The following is a 21,567-nucleotide window of genomic DNA, read 5'->3' as shown; positions in this document are numbered from 1 at the left end:
TCTCTCTCACAGAACGTTGGGAAATGCTAAATACAAACAAATTTATTCATCCCTCTATAATTCTCCCCCCTTTTAGCATTTCCCAACCAACACCTTTCACACTGCATTCAAATCGCCTTACGCAACACCCACGGATGCTCACTAGCAGGTCCTCTAGATCGCGTTCGCGGGCACGCAATCATTCTCTCAGAATCATTCTCTCTTCTAGCAACATTCAAATTCACATCTTCTCCTCCATTCTCTCTCAGATTCACGCTATCTTCTTCACTATTACCACTCTCAATTTCATCCACAATCTCATCTATACTTCTAACTTCGTTCCCAAATACCTCCCCAATTCTTCAACTAACCCATCCCATTCGCTCATTGACCTTTCCAATTCTTGCAACGATTCATTCATGCTTTCAATCACTGCGTATATTACTGCTACGCTCTCTTACTCTTACACTTTCGCTCATCTCCAACCGTTCACTCACCCTACACGTTCAGTCAACTCAGTTATATCAAACCCGCATATGCTATACGTTCTATTCATACCATCCCATTCATCCGTATTACACGCTTTATCGCTCATTTTCACTTTGGCACTCACACCCCTATCACACAACTTACGAACACTCCGTTCACTTACGTTCTTCCCTTTCTTACGTTTCCTACCATACTCTATAAAAACAAATTTCTGATCCTCATGCAACAACCCCTCACGTACATGCATCACACGCACCGCTTGCATCCTGGAGGATCCACCCATTTGAACCCCCTTCACACTCAGTTTCCCGAATTTGCTGTCACAGTCACCCTCTTCCGTCTACATACACTTGATACATGCCCTTCCATTCCACATTCGACACACTTCGCTCTCGGTTCTGAACACATTCTCGCATAATGCCCATTCTTACCACAGTTGCCACATATTACATTCACTCGGGTACCCCTACAACCATTAGCAATATGACCCACCTGTCCGCACCTGTAGCATTTAACCCCCCTATCTTTCGTATACTCACTTACCAAATGTCCTGATTGCCCACACCCGAAACACGCTCCTAAAGCCCACCTACACTCATTCTTTGTATGTCCTTCCTTTCCACATCTAAAACACTTCGCTCGACTTCAACTCACTGACCTTCCCCTTTGTACACTACTATCCCTAACCCGTCCAACCCGTTGTTCCCTTACAAACCCACCATTCATCCTCACTGGCACCTCCACATTACTTGCTGTTACACTCCTATCTATTACACTATCTGCCATTCTCATTGGGCCCCTCAACACTGCATCCCTAAAGCTTCCAAACTCTGGCACTCCCTCATCTACCCCAGCCCTTACACTCACACTTCTGCTCTCTTTTATAACCCTGTCAAGCTCATAATCTTCTACAATTTCCAAAATTTCTCCCCAAGTCAACCTTTCACTCGTCCATCTTTTCTTCTCCTTCCGCTTCAAGTTCACAAATTCTCTCACTCCATCTGGCACTGTCTCTAACAACTTTCGTACTAACTCCTTACATTCATCTATCCCGTCATCCCCAAACTTCTTCCTCGCCAACGTCTCCAGCCTACAAGCATACAGTGACAAGGTTTCCCCCAGCTTTCATTCTTGCCTCATCAAATCCATTCTTCCCCTTATACTTAACACTTGCTTTCATACGCCTTGCTTGCTCAACTAGTCTAGCTTTCACCTTGTCATACTCAACATCTCCCACACTCATAATAACCCTATACATATCAAGCAAAAACCCAGTCAAATATTCTCCTAATTCTCGTGCCCACACTCTCTTACTCTCCCCATACTTATCCTGACAAAACCTTTCATACTCCCTAAAGAAATCATGCACATCCCTACTTCCATACTCATTATACCTTTTACACCCGGGTACCTCCCTCACATACATAGCCTTTCTCACTTCTTTCTCACTTTCACTCTCACTTTCGCTACTTTCACTCTGTCCTTTCATACCCTCTTCTGAATACAAAGAGTCCACTTCCGCACTTACATTCATCTTACTCATTACACTCTTCTTCCCCTTCTTTTTATCCACTTTTATCCTTTCACCTCCATCCACCTCACTATCAGTACTATTTTTACCGTCTCCCTTCTTTCCTGCCTTTCCCACTTCCTTAACCTTCTTACCAGTTTCCTTTTCTTTTCCCTTCTTCCCTTTTTCTTCCCCTGACTTATCCTTACTTTCCCTCTGTTCCTTCCCTTGCTTTTCATTCCCTTTTCCTTACCCTGCCTCTCATTCTCTCGTTTCTTACTTCCTATTTCCACATCACTTTCATCACTCACGCTTCCATTCACTTCTTCCTCCTTTTCTTTCTCTCTTGCCCTTTCACACGTTCCAGAGAACCTGCCTCCAACAGCCCCTTCTCCAAAAACACCCTTGAACATACCTTTCACCATTTCTTCCACACCTTTCATCATTCCCTCCAACTTTTTATCCATCCTCTCTTCTGACTCTTTCATCTCCCCTTTCATTTCTTCTTTTGCACTCCTTAGCATTACCCCCATCTCCTCCAACTGACTCCTCAACTCCTCATTCTCACTCCTCAGCCTCCCATTCTCCTCCTCCAGCCTACCCTGGAGTTCCCTAGCCACCCGGAGTTCCTCTCTCAGTTTCTCTATCTCACTCATCCTGACCTCTTACTCTCACTCTACCCACCACAAACAATCCTAACAGCAATTATACAACAGCCCCACGTTGGGCGTTAAATATTATGTGGTGGAATTCAAAACCACAAAAAACAGTACACAACACTCACCCTGATCCTCAGTTGCTGGAAGATGGAGTAAGGCGTCCACGGTCGCCAACACAGCACCCAAAACCACACAAACAAAACAAGGAAACATAAAAAAAAGAAGATAGAACTATATACACAACAAGAACAGCACACTAACAAGAAAAACCAACAACTCTCAAAAAGCACACAAAAAAACTGTCCAAGACCAAACAACTGACCGGCACTGGCTCTGACTCAAGACTCACTCAAAAACCGAAAAATCCTTCACATATTCCACAGACAGACAGCGCCGTAAACAAACTAACGACCTCATCCCTCTTCCAACAACCGAAGCACTCACTAACGACAATTACTCTCTCTCTCTCTCTCTCTCTCTCTCTCTCTCTCTCTCTCTCTCTCTCTCTCTCTCTCTCTCTCTCTCTCTCTCTCTCTCACACAGAACGTTGGGAAATGCTAAATACAAACAAATTTATCCATCCCTCTATAGAAGCAGACAAGTGTCCTGTAGCAACCAGGCGCCCTGTTGCAGCCAAGCGCCCTGATGCGGCCCAGCGCCCTGATATGGCCAAGCGCCCTGAGAGGGTCAGATGTTCTCTTTCGTCGGAGCGCCCTGAAGTTGCTGAACTTCCGATAGCGCTCGAACCTCACCAAGTTTCCAAGTGCTCTGCAGTTTCGGACAAGCCTTCTTCTGCTTTGGACCCAACACTCGAACCTTTGCAACAAAAAACTGGATAATGTCCTTCATCTTTTACAGAAACCTACAGCGCAGACTGCCCCTGGATCAGATTAAATAACATCTCTGATTTCTTCTGTTGAGGAAGAAGAGGAGCAGGATATGTCTTTTACACCGTATGCAGCACTCAAGTGCCTTCTTCAGCAGTTACCGGATTTTTTCACTCCTTCCTCTCCTTATTCTCGAGGCTCATCTTACATGATGAGCTATCAGCCTGTGGATTCAACTAGTCTTCCTAAGATGGTTCTTTCTAAATCTTCGAAGAAAGCTCTTTGCCAAGTAGATGAATGGCTTTCTGACAAGAGAGATCAAGGAAGGGCCTGTTTTAGTGTTCCCCCCTCTCATCTCTCACATAGGCAGTACTTGTTGTATGCAACGGGAGAAACTCCTTCCCAGGGACTGCCTGCCTCCTCCCAGGGGGACTTTTCTGCACTCATTGACTCGGGATGGAGATCGGCTCTCGCATCGGCGAAAATGTTCTTTTCAGCTCAGGAGATGGATCACCTGTTGAAGAGTATTTTTAAGGCCTTCGAGGTGTTGAGTTTCCTCAACTGGTGTTTGGGAGCAGTTGCCAAGAAGCTTCAAGAATCTCCTTCCTTGTGTGCTGAAGCCACAGACCTGGAGAATTTTCTCTCTTGCACAGATAGAGCCGTCAGAGATGGATCGCATGAAGTAGCTGCCCTGTATGCCATGGGCGTCCTGAAGAAGCGCGAACTGTGGGTCTTGTTTACAGCGAAGGGTGTTTCGATCCCACAGAAATCGGCCCTCCTATTTTTCCCTCTGGATAAACAGCATTTGTTTCCTCAAGGTCTTCCTCTCGCAAGTGAGGACTTAGTCTTTCATGCTCCTGTGGGGGTCAGGCTTCGTCTCTTTTGGGAGAGATGGAGCAAAAGAGGAGCGGATCAGTGGGTAGTCAAAGTTTTAAAAGAGGGATACTCTATCCCCTTCAAGGAGAATCCGCCATTGACCAACACTCCTGTCGTATTGACGGCTTACTCCATCGGCTAGGAAAAGTATTTGGCCTTGTTGAAGGAAGTGTCCTCTTCTTCTGAACAAAAAGGCAATTGAATTAGTGAAAAATGCAGATATCCCTGGACATGCAGGACACTTATTTCCATATTCCAGCTCACCCGGATTCGAGGAAATGCCTATGTTTCATTTTCGAGGACCAGATCTTTCAAATTCGGGCTCTTTGTTTCGGTCTCTCGATGGCCCTGCAAGTCTTCACTCAAGTGTTGGCAGGTTGGCTACATTTAGCGGGAGTGAGGATCTCGCTATATCTGGACGATTGGCTAATTTGATCACTTACTCAGAAGATTATTTGGGAGTTCTGATGGACTCTCTGAGTTTGCACGCTTCTCCGTCACTCAGAAGAGTGGAAGACTGTCTGAGGAAGGTAGACCTCTTGTTATTGCTTCGTTCTTGCTCCGCCACCCAGTGGATGAGTCTCTTGGGGATGTTGGCTTCTCTGGAGCAATTCATAAGACTAGGAAGACTTCACATGAGACCTCTCCAGTTTTATTTAAGAGCTTGCTGGGATTGGAAAGCTCATCAGGACAGCCATGTCTTTCCGATAACTTCAGAAATAAAGGAGGATCTGCGGTGATGGAGGTCCACAGAAAGACTTTCGGAAGGGAAGTTGCTCGCTCATGTGAGCCCCGACCTAGACTTCTTTTCCGACGCGTCGGATGTAGGTTGGGGAGCGCTTCTGGGGAATCTGGAAGTCTCGGGGAAGTGGTCTTCGGAGGAGAAAGAGATGCATATGAATGTGATGGAGTTGAAGGTGATGCATCTAGGTCTACAACATTTTGTGACGCAGGTACACAACAAGACAATAGCGGTACATGCAAACAATACTACGACCCGAGTTGTTTTTTCCTCATCTGACTGTCACCTCAGCTGGCGCCAGCTACAGCCGGGTGCATGCTCTACCCCGAGCTTCTAGGAGCACCCACCAGCTCCCAGCCAATTAGTTAGCTGATGACCAGTTCTGCTGGCCCCACCCACAGCAGCCTGGTACCAGCTCAGTACACCCGGTGCCAGCTTCCTGTGGTCTAACGCCAACTCTCCTGCATCCTTGGCTCTGGAGAAGAGTTGGAAGCTCGTTTTCTGTTGGAGTTTTACAGTATGACCTGAGCAGGACTGGAAGCATAGGAGGTTTTTTCATGACCTTTAATGTTCTAGCACCCTCCGTCTAAGAACCTATGGTCCTCTCTTGTGAATGGACTTGTTTTTTCTGAAGCCACTCTTAGTTTCTGGAGAGCTATTGGCCTACTTTTAGTGGAAGCTAGACACATCAGCACAACCTCCCCTCATAGCTCTCAGGCACTCTGTGCCCCAGACATCCAGTCTGTAATCAACCTTCTCCGAGACACTCTGAGAAGTAGGAAAGCATTTTGCTCCTTTTTAGGGAGGCTAAGGATGTCAGAACAGCTTCTACCTCCTTAGCTTTCAGGCACTGTATGCCCCTGGATTCTATTCGACAATTGTCCTTTGGGAAGTGTAATCGATCTTCACTACTCGCTTTTCGAGGAAAGTTTAAACAGTGTTAGATTCTTGCAGTACCTTGCGATCATTATTAGTAACTGGCATGGCATCGTAGAAGGAAGCATAGGATTCTCTCCTACTATATATTCACCTTGTAATAAGGTGCCAAGACTTGTGAGAGCCAGAGTTTACAATTTACCTGGAGCACCCATCACTGTATGTGAATGGGTCATGGTCTGTATTTTGGTGCAAGTGACAGTCATATCTGGTTGTTTTTATTGGTACTGCACCCAGGGCAAGGGCAATTATGTATGCTTTGTTGGCCATCGGTGTACACCTTTGTCGCAAAGCTTAATTTTATACTTTGTCAGCCATCAGAGTACTCCTTCGCTGCGAAGAGTCCCACTTCAGTAGAAGCGCTCCTGGCTTTGCTGCCACGCTGCTAAAGGTTAAATTGAGCAACAACCAGAGGCAGTTCTATACTGCAGGCTCTCTTAATTAACAAGGAACTACAAGCATTGTATCCAATGCTGGCAACTTATCTATTATCTCAAATCATTACATGAATTAATGGTTGGGATCCGAATTTGTCCATGATTCCCCACCACCTTTCAATGTGGAATCAGCTAATGTAATTACTGGGTAAGTTGCATATATACAAATGACATTTTTATATTAAGATGAAGTTTTATATATACTTACCCAGTAATTACGGACGGAGTTTTCCCTCCTCCCCGCGCATGAACATAAAGGATAAAAGTAATGACGAATGTTTGCTGAGTAGTTCCTGATACTCTTGTTAGTGGGCAAGACCAGTCACCTGCACTAAACTGAAGCGCTAACCCGCAAATTTTTTAATTTAAGCTGCCGAGGCAAGTGAAACCCTAGCTAATGTAATTACTGGGTAAGTATATATAAAACTTCATTTTATTATAAAAATGTCATTTTCATCTTCCAGGTCTCTGCTCTCTGCCCTAATTTGCAACTCTTCATGGAATAGCAGTTTTACTGTAGAGTATCTGCTGTCATTGCCCTTAAAGCAGCCCCTTGCCCCCCTGCCCTGGAGTTCCTGGAGTCCTATAGGGGAGGGTCTCTGTAATCTTTTGTTTTCTTGCAGTTGAGCCACCTGTTCCTCAACACTGTTAAATCTTGTGCTGCCTCCAAGGGAGGTGTCACCTTGAGTCCTTCCTGTAACCTGGTTGTGCTTTGGGTTTTTTCTTCTCTCATCAGAATGTTGCCCTGGCACTCATTTGTTGCAGTGTCTGCTGTCTCTTGAATGTTTCCTTTCCTGCTTGTTCAGAGTCAACTGCTTGACCTATTTAGAATGTGAAGATCCTCCCTAAGTTTGCTGATCTCTTTCATGGACAATTTGTATCGTCTTCAAGGTGCTGCCCTTTAGGTTGATGATGGAATATTGTGTTGGTGGTGTTGATCTTGCTCAAGGAAGTTCAGGTCTCAGTACTTTCTTTTCACGCTTGGAGATTTATCCAGGGTTGTTGCCTGTCTCCCTGTTCCATCAGTCATCTATTGGTATATTGTGTCTTTTGTTTCTTATTCTTTTTGCAAGGGATATCACCCTAACTGGAGTGGCTGGATTGGTGGGCATGTGTACGTTAGTCTCTTCTCATTGATGGCTCTCTTCCAGTTGTGGATGACCTGGGTTCATCAGACTTTTCCTTTCCCTTTGGCATGTCTTGGTTCTCTGTTTGTCCTTTGCCCTGCATGCCTGTGGTCGCAATGATGTTAGGATGAGTTGTATATTTCAGGATAGGAAGCAGTTATCCAAACTACTAAATTCGGTTCTCACACTGAAATTTCACTCTTTCCTGTAAAAGCGATGGCTTCAAGTGAATGTGAATACAAATCTTTGTATTTGTCTAATGGACTTGGAAATAATGAACAAATTTTCTTTATTTAAGTGTAGGTAACCAAAATCAACCAAATAAATTTACAATGTTGGCATTCTCTCTCTTCTCTCTCTCTCTTTCACACACACACACACACATGCATTGGCTCTACTCAGCTTATCCCTATAATTACCATTTCTGATAATCATAGTGAAATTTTTACATGTGACGATGATTTACTTAACCTTATTTCACAGGAAAGAAATGAGACATCTGGTCATATTTACAATTCTGCTAAATTCATGGAGTCTCTACTTGCTTTACAAATCTCCTTTGCAACATAGTCTGGCACATGTTGGTTCATAAAAACTTCAGTAGCACACATAGAAAATGCAGCCAATCATAGAAAAACAGGGGATGCAAAAGATTCAGTTGGGATTGTTATTCGGTCCTCTAAGACAGACTGAAATAGAAAGAGAGAGTTAAACAGCTGTGAGAGAGAACTTTGGTCACATAAAATAATAAAGTAATATTTAAAAGATTTACAGTAATTATTTTTAGCACAAGCAGTTCTGTACTTGTGTTCTCATCAAGGTCATGTCCTGGGTGCCTCCTACTGTCAAGCCTGAGGGATCCCCTCAGGGCCTCCCATATCAGCCTCCTATGCATCATCTTCTTCCTATTGGTGCCTTGGACTGATTTTCCTCTTCTGATTCCCCCCCCTCCCCTTTCTGAGATTTTCCTTTTTTGTGTTGACAAGCTTAATCATTTTCATTAATCGAAGGTAGATGTCCCCTTGGCTTCGTCAAAGGTGTTGGAGAGGTCTTGCTGCTTTTCCTATCAAAGGGTTGGTTGTAGATCAACCTGGCTCATTCAGTGCTGATGCTAGTGGTGAAGGGGTTTTGTACTGTATCTGTGTTAATTCATCTTTTAGGGAATGGTGTAGGATGGTTTCCTGTTCTCCTCGGGGAATGTAGTACTTTGCAGTTTCCTCTTACAATGTGGCACAGTCCTCAGGACTTCTGTTTTTAGGGATCATCCCATGGGCAGCAATTTTAGACTCTTTTTTAACAGGGGTTCCACAGAAGCCACTGGAGTATTCCTTGATTTCAGCCATATCCTCGTTTTTCCTGCTCTTGCCAATTCAGTGGATATCCCTCTTTTCAGTACCTGGTGGGGTTGTCAGGTCCAGGGTAGTTAGATGCCAGGACTTGGTTGTAGATCTGTGGCAGTCCTCTTAGGCTAGACCTGTTGTTGAGTTGCTGTGATGGAATTATTACCTTCCATTTTTCTGTGGTGTCCTGTGATTTGGGAAGGACAAGGTTCGGCTTCATAGAAGTCAGTAATTGAGTTCTTTGCTATCAGTATAGTATGGATCTGACACTTCAATTTACCTTGGATCTTGCTATCATCAGTTCCATCCTTCAGGGTAATTCTTTACCTCAGAGGTCTGCAAAGCCCCCAGGTGTAACTAAGAAGGCCCTGGCTGGTCCTTTTTGCATGTTTCTGGGCCAGTCTGCTTTTGGTTCTGGGCTCAGCTGCTTAGTCTGCCGTCACACTTCAATCTGGGGAAGGCCTAGGTATCTTGACACTTTCCTGTTTGGACAGTGCAGACAGACTTGAAGGTTCCAGGGTCCCCTGAGGCTTGGATGATTCTCGTTGCTCCTATGGTTTTTGGCCATAGTGGTTATGGTTTCTGACTCTCCTGTCCTTACCATTCATTGATATTTCTTCATGGCCAGAAGAGACTTCTGGAACAACATCCTCCATTGTTTTTACAACCTTCCATGGTTGTTGCATCTTCTCGGTTCCCATGGTATGTGGTTCTTGTAAGTACAGTTTCTCTCTGAAAAAAGGGATTTTGACGAAGGAAAAATCTATTTCTGGGTGAAGGCCTGTGTCGCTCAGTGAAATGTCCCTATACAGCACACATTTCTAGGTATAAGTATTGCTAGATATACCAGAGATAAAAGCCAATAGGATGCCAGAGTTACTACCTCTGGTTCGATACATCCTTATAGGATGTCGGTATGTCATCTAGGAGCGAGTGGGGGCCACTACCACAGACACTTAACCCAATAGACTCTTCCTCTCCAAAACCCATCTGCCTAAGAGGTGCCGATACAACGGTCCCACCACCGCTACTACTAATTCTACCCACAATGCACCATCCCGAAATAGCACCCAAGCTTTTTGGCTAGTTCAGGTGGGAAATATAGAGAGGGAAGGATTCACTGAAGCGACACAGGCCTTCACCAGAAATAGATTTTTCCTTTGTCAAAATCCTTTTCTGGGCTTGCTGCCCTGTGTCGCTGAGTGAAATAGTAGCAGAGAATGACCAAAGAAGCTTGTAAATTTAAAAGGATTAATTGTATTAAGGAGAAAATAAAAATTTTATTTTAAATATGCTTTTTAGTAATCGAAAATAGCAAATGTAAATATAAATATGTACAAAAGGGCTATAACTGTCTTAATTAATGCAAAACAATGAAGTTACAATATTAAGATTAATAAGTAAACTAGTAACCATCACCTAGAATAACAAGATTTGGTGAAAACTTAACAACAAAGGTGATAAAACAAAGCCAGGAATGGATTGTGAAGCAACCCAAACTCCGACAACAAGATAGGAAGGACGGGAGTACAAGCGAGGCAGGTAGGTGAGAGGTACCAATTGGTAGGGCAAATAGAAAACAATACAATTACATATTACAAATAACAAATTATAAATAATAAAATAATATAATATTAGGCTGACTCTGGGGAAACAATGTTCCCTGCAGCGACAGCAGAAAACTTCAGAGCCTCCAAGGATTTAAGGTAGTGACGTTTAAAGACTCTAGAGGATTTCCAGCCCGTATATTTCTTAATTTCCTCAAAATTCATATGTTGGAAATAATTAACTGAGGTGGCTACAGCCCGGATATCATGGACTTGGGGGATTGAATCCCGATTGGCTTGTTTAATAAAATAAAGTATTTGTTGTCTAATGCCATTCAAGGAGATGGTTCCACCATTTTCTCTAACAAAAAGTGGACCTGAAGACCTCTGAGAGGTCCTTTCCAGGTAGGCTTTTAATGTAACCACCGGACATAAAGAGGGATCTTCTGGAAGAGGTATTATCTAACAGGGAGACCACCTAATTAGAGGGTCTTCATTCTTGGCTAAAAACATTTGGTCTGGAGAGAGTAGCACCTCTCCTGATGGGAGGAAATCTACATGATTCGACTCTCTAGAAAGGGCTGATAGTTCAGAGATTCTAGCTCCTGAAGCCAGGCTAATCAAAAACAAAGTTTTTCTAAGAAGAGTCGAATAAGGGCAAGATTCATTATTTGTGTCTGAGGCTAATTTTAAAACGTCATTTAAAAACCAAGAAACCGTTTTAGGACGGGAAGTTGGTCTAAGACAGGCACAAGCTTTAGGAATAGATGAAAAATATGAGTCCGTCAGATCAATATTAAATCCCCATAGGAATACTTTCTTTAAGGCAGATTTAGTTGTAGTAATGGTACTAGCTGCCAGACCTTTGTCAAAAAGGACTTTAAAAAATGAGATTGTAAGATTTGTAGTCATAGTATGAATGTCTGACTCTTTCAGAAAGTTAGCAAGTTTTTTAACTGCTGAATCATACTGACGAAGAGTAGACTCTCTCTTATCTGATTCCAAAAACATTGTGTTTTGAGGATCAACATTAGCATTTTTCTGAGCCGTAAACTTCATGAAATCCATAAAGTTAGGGCATTCAGCATTCCTGAGGAAGCTGACACAGTCTGAGTTTGTACTACTTGGGTTAACATTGGATGAGGAATTTGCAAGGCTCTGAGTTTCAGCTCTAACAGAAGGGGAAACCAATTGCTCTTCGGCCAGTTGGGGGCTACTAAGGCTATTTGACCTTTGAATGACCTGAGTTTGTGTAAAACTTTCCACAGAAGATTTACTGGAGGAAACAGATAGACTTTCTGCCATCTGTTCCAGTCTATTGACATTGTGTCTGTAGTGTAAGCCCGAGGGTCCAGGTTTGGAGCTATATAACATGGGAGTTTGTGATTTGATTCTGTGGCAAACAGGTCCACCTGAAGCCCTGGAATCTGATGGCAAATCCAATTGAAGGATTTCTTGTCCAGAGACCATTCCGATTCCAGGGGAGTCGTTCTTGACAGAGAATCTGCAATCACGTTCCTCACTCCTGACAGATGTGTGGCTGACAAGTGCCAATGATTTTTCATTGCTAATGAAAAGATTGCTATCATTACATGATTTATGTGACTTGTCTTGGAACCTCCTGTTCAGACAATGAACTATCACTGCACTGTCCAGGACTAATCTGACATGTATGTTCCTGGCGGACGTAAGCGTTTCAGAGTCAAGAAAACTGCCATTGCTTCCAGAATGTTTATGTGGAAGTGACGAAAGTGGCTCGACCAGAGTCCTTGAACCTTTTTGTATTGTGAGTAACCTCCCCAACCGGTCAGAGATGCGTCCGTGTGGGACGATCAGGGCTGGAGGGGAAATTGTAAAGAATCGATTTGGAAAGACTTTTGGCCGTTGTCCAGGGGCGAAGTCTTTTCTTTAAGATTGGAGGTATGAGGGAAAAGCAATTGGCTCGACTCCGCCACACTCGATTTATGTCCTTCAGTTTTGCTTTGAGGAGAAGGTCTGTTACGGACGCAAACTGAAGGGAACCCAGGATTCTTTCTTGAGTGCGACGAGAGGCTCGTTTGCACTTGAGAAACTGTCTTGTTGCTTTGGCTATCTCTTTGCATTTTGCTGGGGGAATTGAAAGTTTGTGGGTGCTTAAGTCCCACTGAATGCCCAGCCACTGAAATTTGTCCGCCGGGGTTAGACAAGATTTCTTTGTATTTATATGAAAACCCAGATACTCTAGGAACTGAATGACTAACTTGGTCGACTTCCGACATTCGAGTCGCTGGAAGCCCAGATTAGTCGTCCAGATAAGCCACGACCTTGATGCCTTGAGATCTCAGTTCCTGCACCACGGCTTCTCCCAATTTGGTGAAGATCCTGGGTGCTATGTTTAGTCCGAAAGGCATTACTCTGAACGAGTAAGCCTGTCTTCCCAGTCTGAATCCCAGATAAGGGAAGAAGTTTCTTGCTATTGGAACATGATAATAGGCGTCTGTAAGATCTATAGAGGTGGTGACGGCCCCATTTTGGGGGGAAGTAAGGTCCGTCATTTTTGAGAGACGGTCAACATACGGAACCTGTCGCATTGAATGTAAGAGTTTAGAGTTGATAGGTCTAAAATCACTCTTCTCTTGTCTGAGTCTTTCTTTGGCACGCTGAATAAGCGTCCTTGAAATTTTAGATGTCTGACTTTCTTTATTGCCTTCTTTAAAAGAAGGTCTTCTGTATAGTCTAACAGATCTGGTGTTGGAGTCTGATAGAACCTGACAAGTGGAGGGGTCCCCTACCCAACTCCACCTAGGCCCTTTGAAATAATACTGTGGGCCCATGGACTGAATGTCCAATGGTCCTTGAAGAGGCGCAATCTCCCACCTACCTGGGGATGCTCATTTAGTGGAGGGCTTACTGTCTCTGGCTCCTCTTGAGCCTCTACCTCGAGATTGGAGCCTGGGACCGGGTCTAGATCTGAAGCTTCTTTACCTCTATTGCCCCTGAACTGGCGGTAGCTCTGAAAAGTCTGAGACTCATAGGTAGGGTTAAAGGCCGGAGAGACACAGGTTGTTGAACCAGCGGGATGGTGAACCGGTTGGTTCAATAAAACATAGTGTGGATGTCCTTTGGAGGTGGAAGGCTGGGCAATTTGGCCAACTGGAACTGCCTGAACAATTGTCTGGGTCTGGGGTGCCTTGTAATGATGGAACCTCCTAGACCTCTTTCTGCCTTTGGGTTGGGGCCCTGAAAATTCTGACGACTTCCTCTTAAGGGGGAGTCCCCAACGGATCCGGAGATTTTGATTGGCCCTTGAGGCCTCACTGATCACCGAGTTGACCATGTCCTCGGGAAATAGGTTGGTCCCCCAGACAGAGGATTTTATGAGCTTGTTCGGCTCGTTACGGATGGTAGCGTCAGCCAGAACAAATTTTCAGCAGTTCCTCCTTGCCACTATGAAGTCAAACAAATCACTCTGGAAAGAGGCCAGAAGTGATTTGGTCAGGATCCTGAACAGAGGTTCATCCCTATATACAGCAGACGTCAGCTCCGCCGAGGTGACGGAATTGATAGACCTGCTGAGACGGCACCTAGCCTCATACTCAGCTTTGATCAAGGACTCTGGAAGCCTGGGTAATTGGTCACTGAAAAGATTCGAAGCGCACTCCGAATCTAGCTTACCCACTGTAAAGGTTTCCTTAGCTCCAGTCCAGCATTCCAAGTCTGCTGGGAAGAGAAGAGAGGTAGGCTCCGTCTCACGAAGCTGTGGCATAGGCTTCTCCTCTGTTCCGGCCTGAAGGGTTAACTCCGCCACTTTAGAGGTGCAGGGAGTTGGGACATCCTCATTTACGGTGAACATTGTAAATCGACCTTTATGAGGGGTCAATCTAGTGTTCAAACACTCCCAGTCAGATAGGATCCTAACCCATGCCGACTGCGCTTGGTCCCTAGGAAAGATCACTGTTTCTTTGGGAACCTTATCTTCCCTTACCAGGGCTTCCTCGGAAAGCCGAGCATACCCCGGAAAGGGAAAAACAAGATCTGCCGGGAAGAACTCGTAATCTTCCACAGGGCGGGTGCCACAACCTTCGATGGTTAATTTACCATTAGCGAAGGGGGCATTAAAAGCGAGACGCCAAGGGTTACAATCCTCATAAGCTGGCAGCTTAGAGGCGTCTGGGATGGCATAGGACTGTTGCTGAACCGGACCTGAACTAACCAGTCCGGCCAGCGATTCTTCTTGTGCCTTCAATCTCTCCGCCAAGGACTGAACATACTTCCCTGACGACTCAAAACTCGAGACAAGATCGCGAGACATTGCCTCGAACTGAGAAGCGACCTGTTCAGAAAGCATCCTCCTCATTGACTCCGCGAAAGCTTCAGGGTCGAAGTCAGGTTTTTTAGACCTGCTCGACTTTGTTCTCGACCCCTTAGAAGGGGGAGTAGCTTTCTGGGCGGAAGTCGAAGGTTTGGGAGTCAATGATACCTTGGCGGAGCTAGTTACAGATGGGGTTTTCGGGGGTTTAGACAACTTAGGTAGAGTCTTCGTCTTCATAGAGGACTTCACCTTGGGGATCACCGACCCCGAACGGGTCCCCAAGGTGGAGCTCTTAGAGAATCCTTGAAAGGATGAAGACGAAGACGCAGGTGAACTGAAAGACAATGGATTAACTGGTCTACCTGCCTCACTTACATCCCTACCTTCCTCTAGGTCGATGGCCATCGGTTCGACGTCTAGGTTGATGTTGGCCACTTCCTCGGCCACTTCACCGCACAGCTCCTGATCTTCTGGTGAGACCTGGGTCTCAAGCCTAATCTTGTTCATCAGGGGTTCTGCTACTTTGGGGGCTACGGCTGCAGAGGCCCTAGCATTAGGGTATAAGATATTGCAGATATCCTCTGCCAGCACATAAGGACGCCCCTGACCAACGTTGCGACCAAAGCCGCCAACCCAGATCTTCAGTGTCGCCAGAGACGAAGCTTGACGGGACCGAGGGACCTGTTAATCGAATACCATGTCAATAAAAGGATTGATAAAGATATTACTTATGTCAGATATAAACAAAACTGTTTGAAATAACCGTGTTAAATACAATTGAAGGTTAACGTACTGAATCATCAACCACATCTGAATAGAGTGCGTAGCATACGTCGCAGCCGTCTGGGTGCCAGACGAGGTGGTCGTCGACCTCGACTGCATAACCAGCATGTGACCTGCATGCTATGTGGCCACAGGGTTGCTGCAAGTAGGCGTTACAGCCTGGTTCCTGGCAATGCACCACCTACAATAAAAAATTGATACATGAGTATCTAAAATAGGTGGCGGAACGGCTAAACTAGTAAAACTTAAAGTAAAAATATTCTTCTCCACGCCAGAGTTGAGAACTGTGGATACGGCGGAACTCTCCAATGGAAATCTAAAACAGGTGGGCCAAACCTGAGTCAGATCACGCCGGAAAGCAAATCCGGTGACGCCGGAGCGTCACGAAAATTAACCATACACACACAGAAATCAACAACCGGGGAGGACTAGTCGCCGGAGCGAAGGTTCGGGATGAATCACCGAACACCGATCACAGAAACTACAGAAATAATAATAACATTAATATAAACAATATTCATTCTGGCTCCTCTACAATTCCGCCGTAAACAAAGCAGCGACGCTCAAGCAAAAGTCTTATTAAGAACTAAAGCGAGCTAACGATAGCTGCTGGAACGAGTCCGGATGACGGAACGGTAGGGAAGCAGGAGCAGAAAACAAAATTACAATTACTACTAACAAAATTCATCACCGCTCCTCTCCAATTCCGCCGTAAACAAAAGGCAACGACGCTCAAGCTAAAGTTTCTACTAGAAGCTAAAGCAAGCTAACGATAGCCGCAGGAACAAGTCCGGATGGCGGAACGGGGAAGAAGCGGGAGTGAAGCATGGCGACAACAACAGGTCAGGTGCCTAGGCACCTTCCACGAAGTGTCATCTCAGCCGAAGGGGCAAATGAGCTAAGCTCTAAAATGCCCCCAAGGGAGAGCCAAGACAATAGAGACTGATATAAAAAGGGGGGGTGAGAAATAAGGCGAAAAAATAAACATTGTTTCTATCGCCTAGCCTAACCTCCTGAAGACATCTCCTGGATATGTAGGCTAGGGCTCGCCAAAATAACGAACGAGAAAGAACGCTAGCACCAAACCCCACCTTCCGAGATGAAAAATCAACTGGTCAGGGAGGAAGGGCCTGCACTCAAACTCGAACGAAGGCCACCCAAGAAAACCGTACCTACTCAGGCCTATAAGCCAAAGAAGGAAGGAAGACTGGGGCCAACTTAGCCTACCTTCCAAGAATCTGCAAAGCCAAACTGGTCAGGTAGGCTAACAAACACCACCCAAAACAGACTCGAGAACTGATACACAATTAAATGAAATGGTATAACAACACATTTAACAAATGTACCTACGTAATGCATAAAGGAAAGCTAGGCTAGGCCCAACTTTCAACTTCTAAAATATAATAATAATAGCCGATCGCGTGAGATCGAGCAAAAATTGAAACTATCATTAACAGAACGTAGTAATTTAATATTCAATCGTCTTGGACGAAAGAAGGCATTCAGATAATAAGGCTGTGGGTAGCTGCCACGAACGAACACGAAATGGCGGCCCCCAGCCGATCAGGCGAAAATAATAAACGGGACTTATATAACCCGATCGAGTCCCAAAACATTCAAAATTGAATACTCAACTTGGAAGAAGATGCGCCTTGATCAACTGAAGCCATCAGGAAGAGTGAAATAATCCGTAAAGGAAATTAAAGATGCAAATCTAGCACCACAAAAAACCAACGTGTTGTTTATAGAGCGTGCTATAAGCGGATGGTGCATTGTGGGTAGAATTAGTAGTAGCGGTGGTGGGACCGTTGTATCGGCACCTCTTAGGCAGAGGGGTTTTGGAGAGGAAGAGTCTATTGGGTTAAGTGTCTGTGGTAGTGGCCCCCACTCGCTCCTAGATGACATACCGACATCCTATAAGGATGTATCGAACCAGAGGTAGTAACTCTGGCATCCTATTGGCTTTTTTCTCTGGTATATCTAGCAATACTTATACCTAGAAATGTGTGCTGTATAGGGACATTTCACTCAGCGACACAGGGCAAGCCCAGAAATGTTGGTTTGCTCTTGCTCCCCTCTTTTGCCTGGTCTTGGTCCAGTCCCCTTTTCATGCTTCCTTCAGAGGAACAGGCTTCTAACAGTTACAGAAATTTTTGTGCTTGTTTTGCTTTTGGACATCTATAGTTTCAAAGGCTTCCATGGGCCTTCAAGTCACTTCTTGTCAGTTATCCTTTCAGCCTCACATGTTGCTGTTGAGACTGATTATACACTGTCTCCCTCAAGACTCTTAATTTGCTTTTGCCTCTTCTAAGACCTTCAGTAAGTGTCATACCTCTTCTGAGAGAGTCACTCATCCTGGCTGTTGGTGCTGTTGGATTTCAGTTGACCCCATAGTGTGGCTGAATGGGGATGCTCAGGTATTGCCCTCACCAGTTTGTCTTCCTGCCCTTTCTCTAAACTTTTCTGTGTTGTCATTGACAGGTCTTTATTTGCCCATAGATATTTCTCAGAAGGCCCTTGCTAGCTCAGGAGCAATGCCCTTGGAGTGTGAGCACCTTCCTCTGCTCTGCTGTTGTACCTTACTAAGTGTTAATTTATTTTCTGTAAAGTACTCACCTGTACACCTCAGGGGACATGTCTTCTGTTGCATCCATTACTTATGGAAGCTATTTGTATTTCCAAGGTTGGTGTTGGGTCTGCTGGCTATTGGAATTGGATTTTTTGTATCTTAGTCTTCTTTTTAGAGGCTCTTCTGTCATCCTCCCTCCTAAATTGCACTTCAGGTGAGTATGATTAATTGATTTTGGTATAACAATCAAGCAACAAACATCTGCTCTCTTCTTTACCTGACCCAGCTGTTTTTGCTTGCAACACTAAGCAGGCTGCTGCTGCAAAAAGTGTGTTGTTCTGTAGCATCAGTTTTAATATTACTCAGTTTTATCTTGGCTACAACTAAAATGTGGAATAGTTTGTCTAGTGCAGTTGTGGAATTTTCTGATCTCTTAAATGTTTAAACGAGGAACAAATTCATTGACTTCTGAATGTCAGGTGTATTTGTTTTGTTTTCTGTTCTGTCATATTTATTTATTTATCCCCCTTTCCTGTCACTTTCTCTCTGCAGGCTGATTTCCTTTTGGAACATTTTGGGTTTGTAGTCTGTTGACTCTGTCCATTAAGGTTTTCAGTTGAAGATTTAGAAAACGAAAGAAAGCCAAATTTAAGTAAACAGTTCAAGGTTAAGGAAAGCTTATGTAAGGAAAGATTATATATCCTCCATGAAGGACACTCAATCTCCAGATTGGCAGACCAAGCTAGGTACAAAGGCTGTAATACAGTCCAAGGATTGAGAATGCTGGTTAAATGGTCACTTAACCCTCACAGTCTGGGCTAAATTTAAGGATGGCCAATTTAAAATAAACACATCAATAGAAAGAGGAAGATATGCATTTGCACATGGTATAAAAATTTTTTTTTTTACTTTTCTGTACCTTCCTTTGGACGTTGAAACTGAATATTTCTAACCATGCGCAGGGCGTCTTTTACAAAAGACATTCATAAAAATATGCTAATTTTACCATGTTATAAGTGTTTTTTCTAATGTTTTTTTATCTTATTTTGTAAAATTATAATTACAGCTCACACAATATCATAACAACTAAGAACTAAAATCGGTAACAAATTCTGAGCATATTTATTGTAAAATATTTACAAGATGCCCTGGGTTTTGGGGGGTGGTAGTACATTCTCCTATTACATCTCAAGTCAGACTGATCTCTCTCTGTCCTCTACTGAGCTGCTAGAGACTGGCTGTGTGAGTTGCTAGAGGTCAATTATGGCCCATGGAAGTGATCGAAACACTTTTCCCGCAAAATTCATTCAAAGTGAAAGGCGCGAAATCTTGAACATATATGTATGTTACCCGGACTTCACCAAAAAGCTATATGTAAACATATATGTATGTTACCTGTCCACAAGGTGTCAAGGCAGTGAAATGTGGCAGTTAGATGAGCATCAGCAATACTCCTCTTAAACAAACCATAAGTGAAAGGAGAGATCCTCTGAACCTCAACTACATTATAACTTGTATGATTTAGAGGAACTACTATTGCTGTGCATATCAATATAATGAAAGATAAGTTGGTATGTATTGTTGTGCTGATAGAAGGTAATGACTGATTATTATCATCTTTTTCATCTGCTTGCCATTTTTATTAATATTACCTTGATGACATTCTTATTAGTATCCTTTCTTGGAGACCCTCTCTCAAAGCAGTATTGTGAAAAATTTTAGCCATTTCAGCTGCCTTCAAGAGCTGCTGCTAGCAATCCTAGTTCAGAGTGGGCAGTAACAACACCCAGATAAGCCAGTCGTTAAATAAACTGTGTGGCTGGTATTTTCTAAGTAATGTTTCTCTACAATCTTGTATAGATGACTACATGAAACAGACAATGCATAAACTCATCAATCAACATCAGAGACATTTAAGTCTCCTTCAACTAGAAGAAAGGAAAGTCATAAAAGCAATAAAAAACCCTATACAGAATTCATGTAGCTGATATGGTTATGATATTGAGCATTATTATTATTATTATTATTCAACCCATTTGTAAAGATTAGGTTAATCTATTTTAATGAATATAAAAATACCCTAAGGTTAACAAATGAAAGTATTGTGCAGTACTGTAGCAATTTCAAGGTAAACATTATTTCAGTATCTTGCATATTTATAGGTAGTTCTTGTGTTTAGTGATATGAGATAAATGAAAAATGCATCAAAATAGTCTCATGCCTGCTTTTAAATGTTGCAGATTGAACTTGACCTTCTTCGCACGCTTCCAAATAACCGACATTATGAGTCCTTTCATTCAGATGGTATTGCGAGGCTAAGGAGAGTTCTTTTGGCTTTTTCACGCCATAATCTTCAAGTTGGGTACTGTCAGGTATGACTCTTATACTTATGCTGTTGTGAAATAAAAGGTTTTAAGCTCAGTGTAGTGTTCATTAATATATTGTGAAGTTCATTTTGTACTTAATGTAATTACTGTACTTGATTACATTTTATAGCACTGAAACAGTAGTAGGCTGTCCCCAGTTTACGATGGTGGTTCCATTCCTACACTGTGTCATAAGCCGAAAATCGTTGTAAGCTGAAATATCGTTGAAAATCATAAGAAAACCTTACTTTTAATCCTTTGGGTGTTTTGAAAATGATGTAACCTGCATTTTTATTGAGTTTTTCATAAAAAACCTCCAAATTATGACCATTCTATCATTTTGGAGCCATATTTCTTCTGTTAGATCAGCATCATAAGCGTCATAACCCCGGAACATGCGTTGATGAATATATTTGAAGAGCTTCGTAAGCTCTGAACGTCATAAGCTGAGCCTGTCGTAATCTGGGGACTGGCTGTGTATGTAAATCATCATAAACATTTTTATGGGGTTAGACATGAAATGAGTTCTCTCCCCACTCTTCTGCCCTGTGGTCTTTTTTCTGCGTGAACTTCTGTTAGGTCTCTATCCATGTTCCATGATTTCCTCAGCCTTCCTACAGGTCTTCTTGTTACTTCCATAACTACTGCTTTTTTCCAGCTTCTTGATACCACATCTCTTAACCCATTCCTTATTCATAATATGATCTTCCTCCTGTGCTCCAGCCTTGACTTTTAACAATATATGGTGACATCTTTTCAAAATCTCCAGCATCCTTGTCAGTGACCATGTTTCTGCTGCAGTGGTAAGTCTTTGCTAAATGGGACATTACTCTGTACCCGTAGTCTAGCTATCTCTATCTCATTCATGCTACAGGTACTCTCTTTCTCTACTGCTCTCTTAACTCCTGCTTCACAGTCTAGTGTGTTCCTCTTCTAAGACCTGCCCATTTATCACTACAGGGTTTTCAGCCTCCTTCTCTTCTCTTTTGATCGTGTAGTACATTTTGTTAATTGTAAATCAAGAACTAGATTTTGTATTCCTAAACACCTCTGGTACAGTTAATGTACAGTACATAGTTCTTTCCTATA

The 21,567-nt window shown here is 43.5% G+C and overlaps 1 protein-coding gene across 1 annotated transcript in view; it reads left to right on the top strand.

The window, feature by feature from the left end:
* The window catches only part of LOC136849680 (TBC1 domain family member 2B-like), a 546,715-nt gene that overhangs the window by 223,443 nt on the left and 301,705 nt on the right, over window positions 1-21,567 (top strand). The window contains 1 exon segment of the mRNA XM_067123026.1: window positions 20,353-20,484. Coding sequence (XP_066979127.1) covers window positions 20,353-20,484 — 132 coding nt within the window.

The sequence above is a fragment of the Macrobrachium rosenbergii genome, chromosome 21 (genome assembly GCF_040412425.1).
Source record: "Macrobrachium rosenbergii isolate ZJJX-2024 chromosome 21, ASM4041242v1, whole genome shotgun sequence".
Taxonomy (NCBI): Eukaryota; Metazoa; Arthropoda; class Malacostraca; order Decapoda; family Palaemonidae; genus Macrobrachium; species Macrobrachium rosenbergii.
This window is presented reverse-complemented; position numbering and strand designations above follow the sequence as displayed.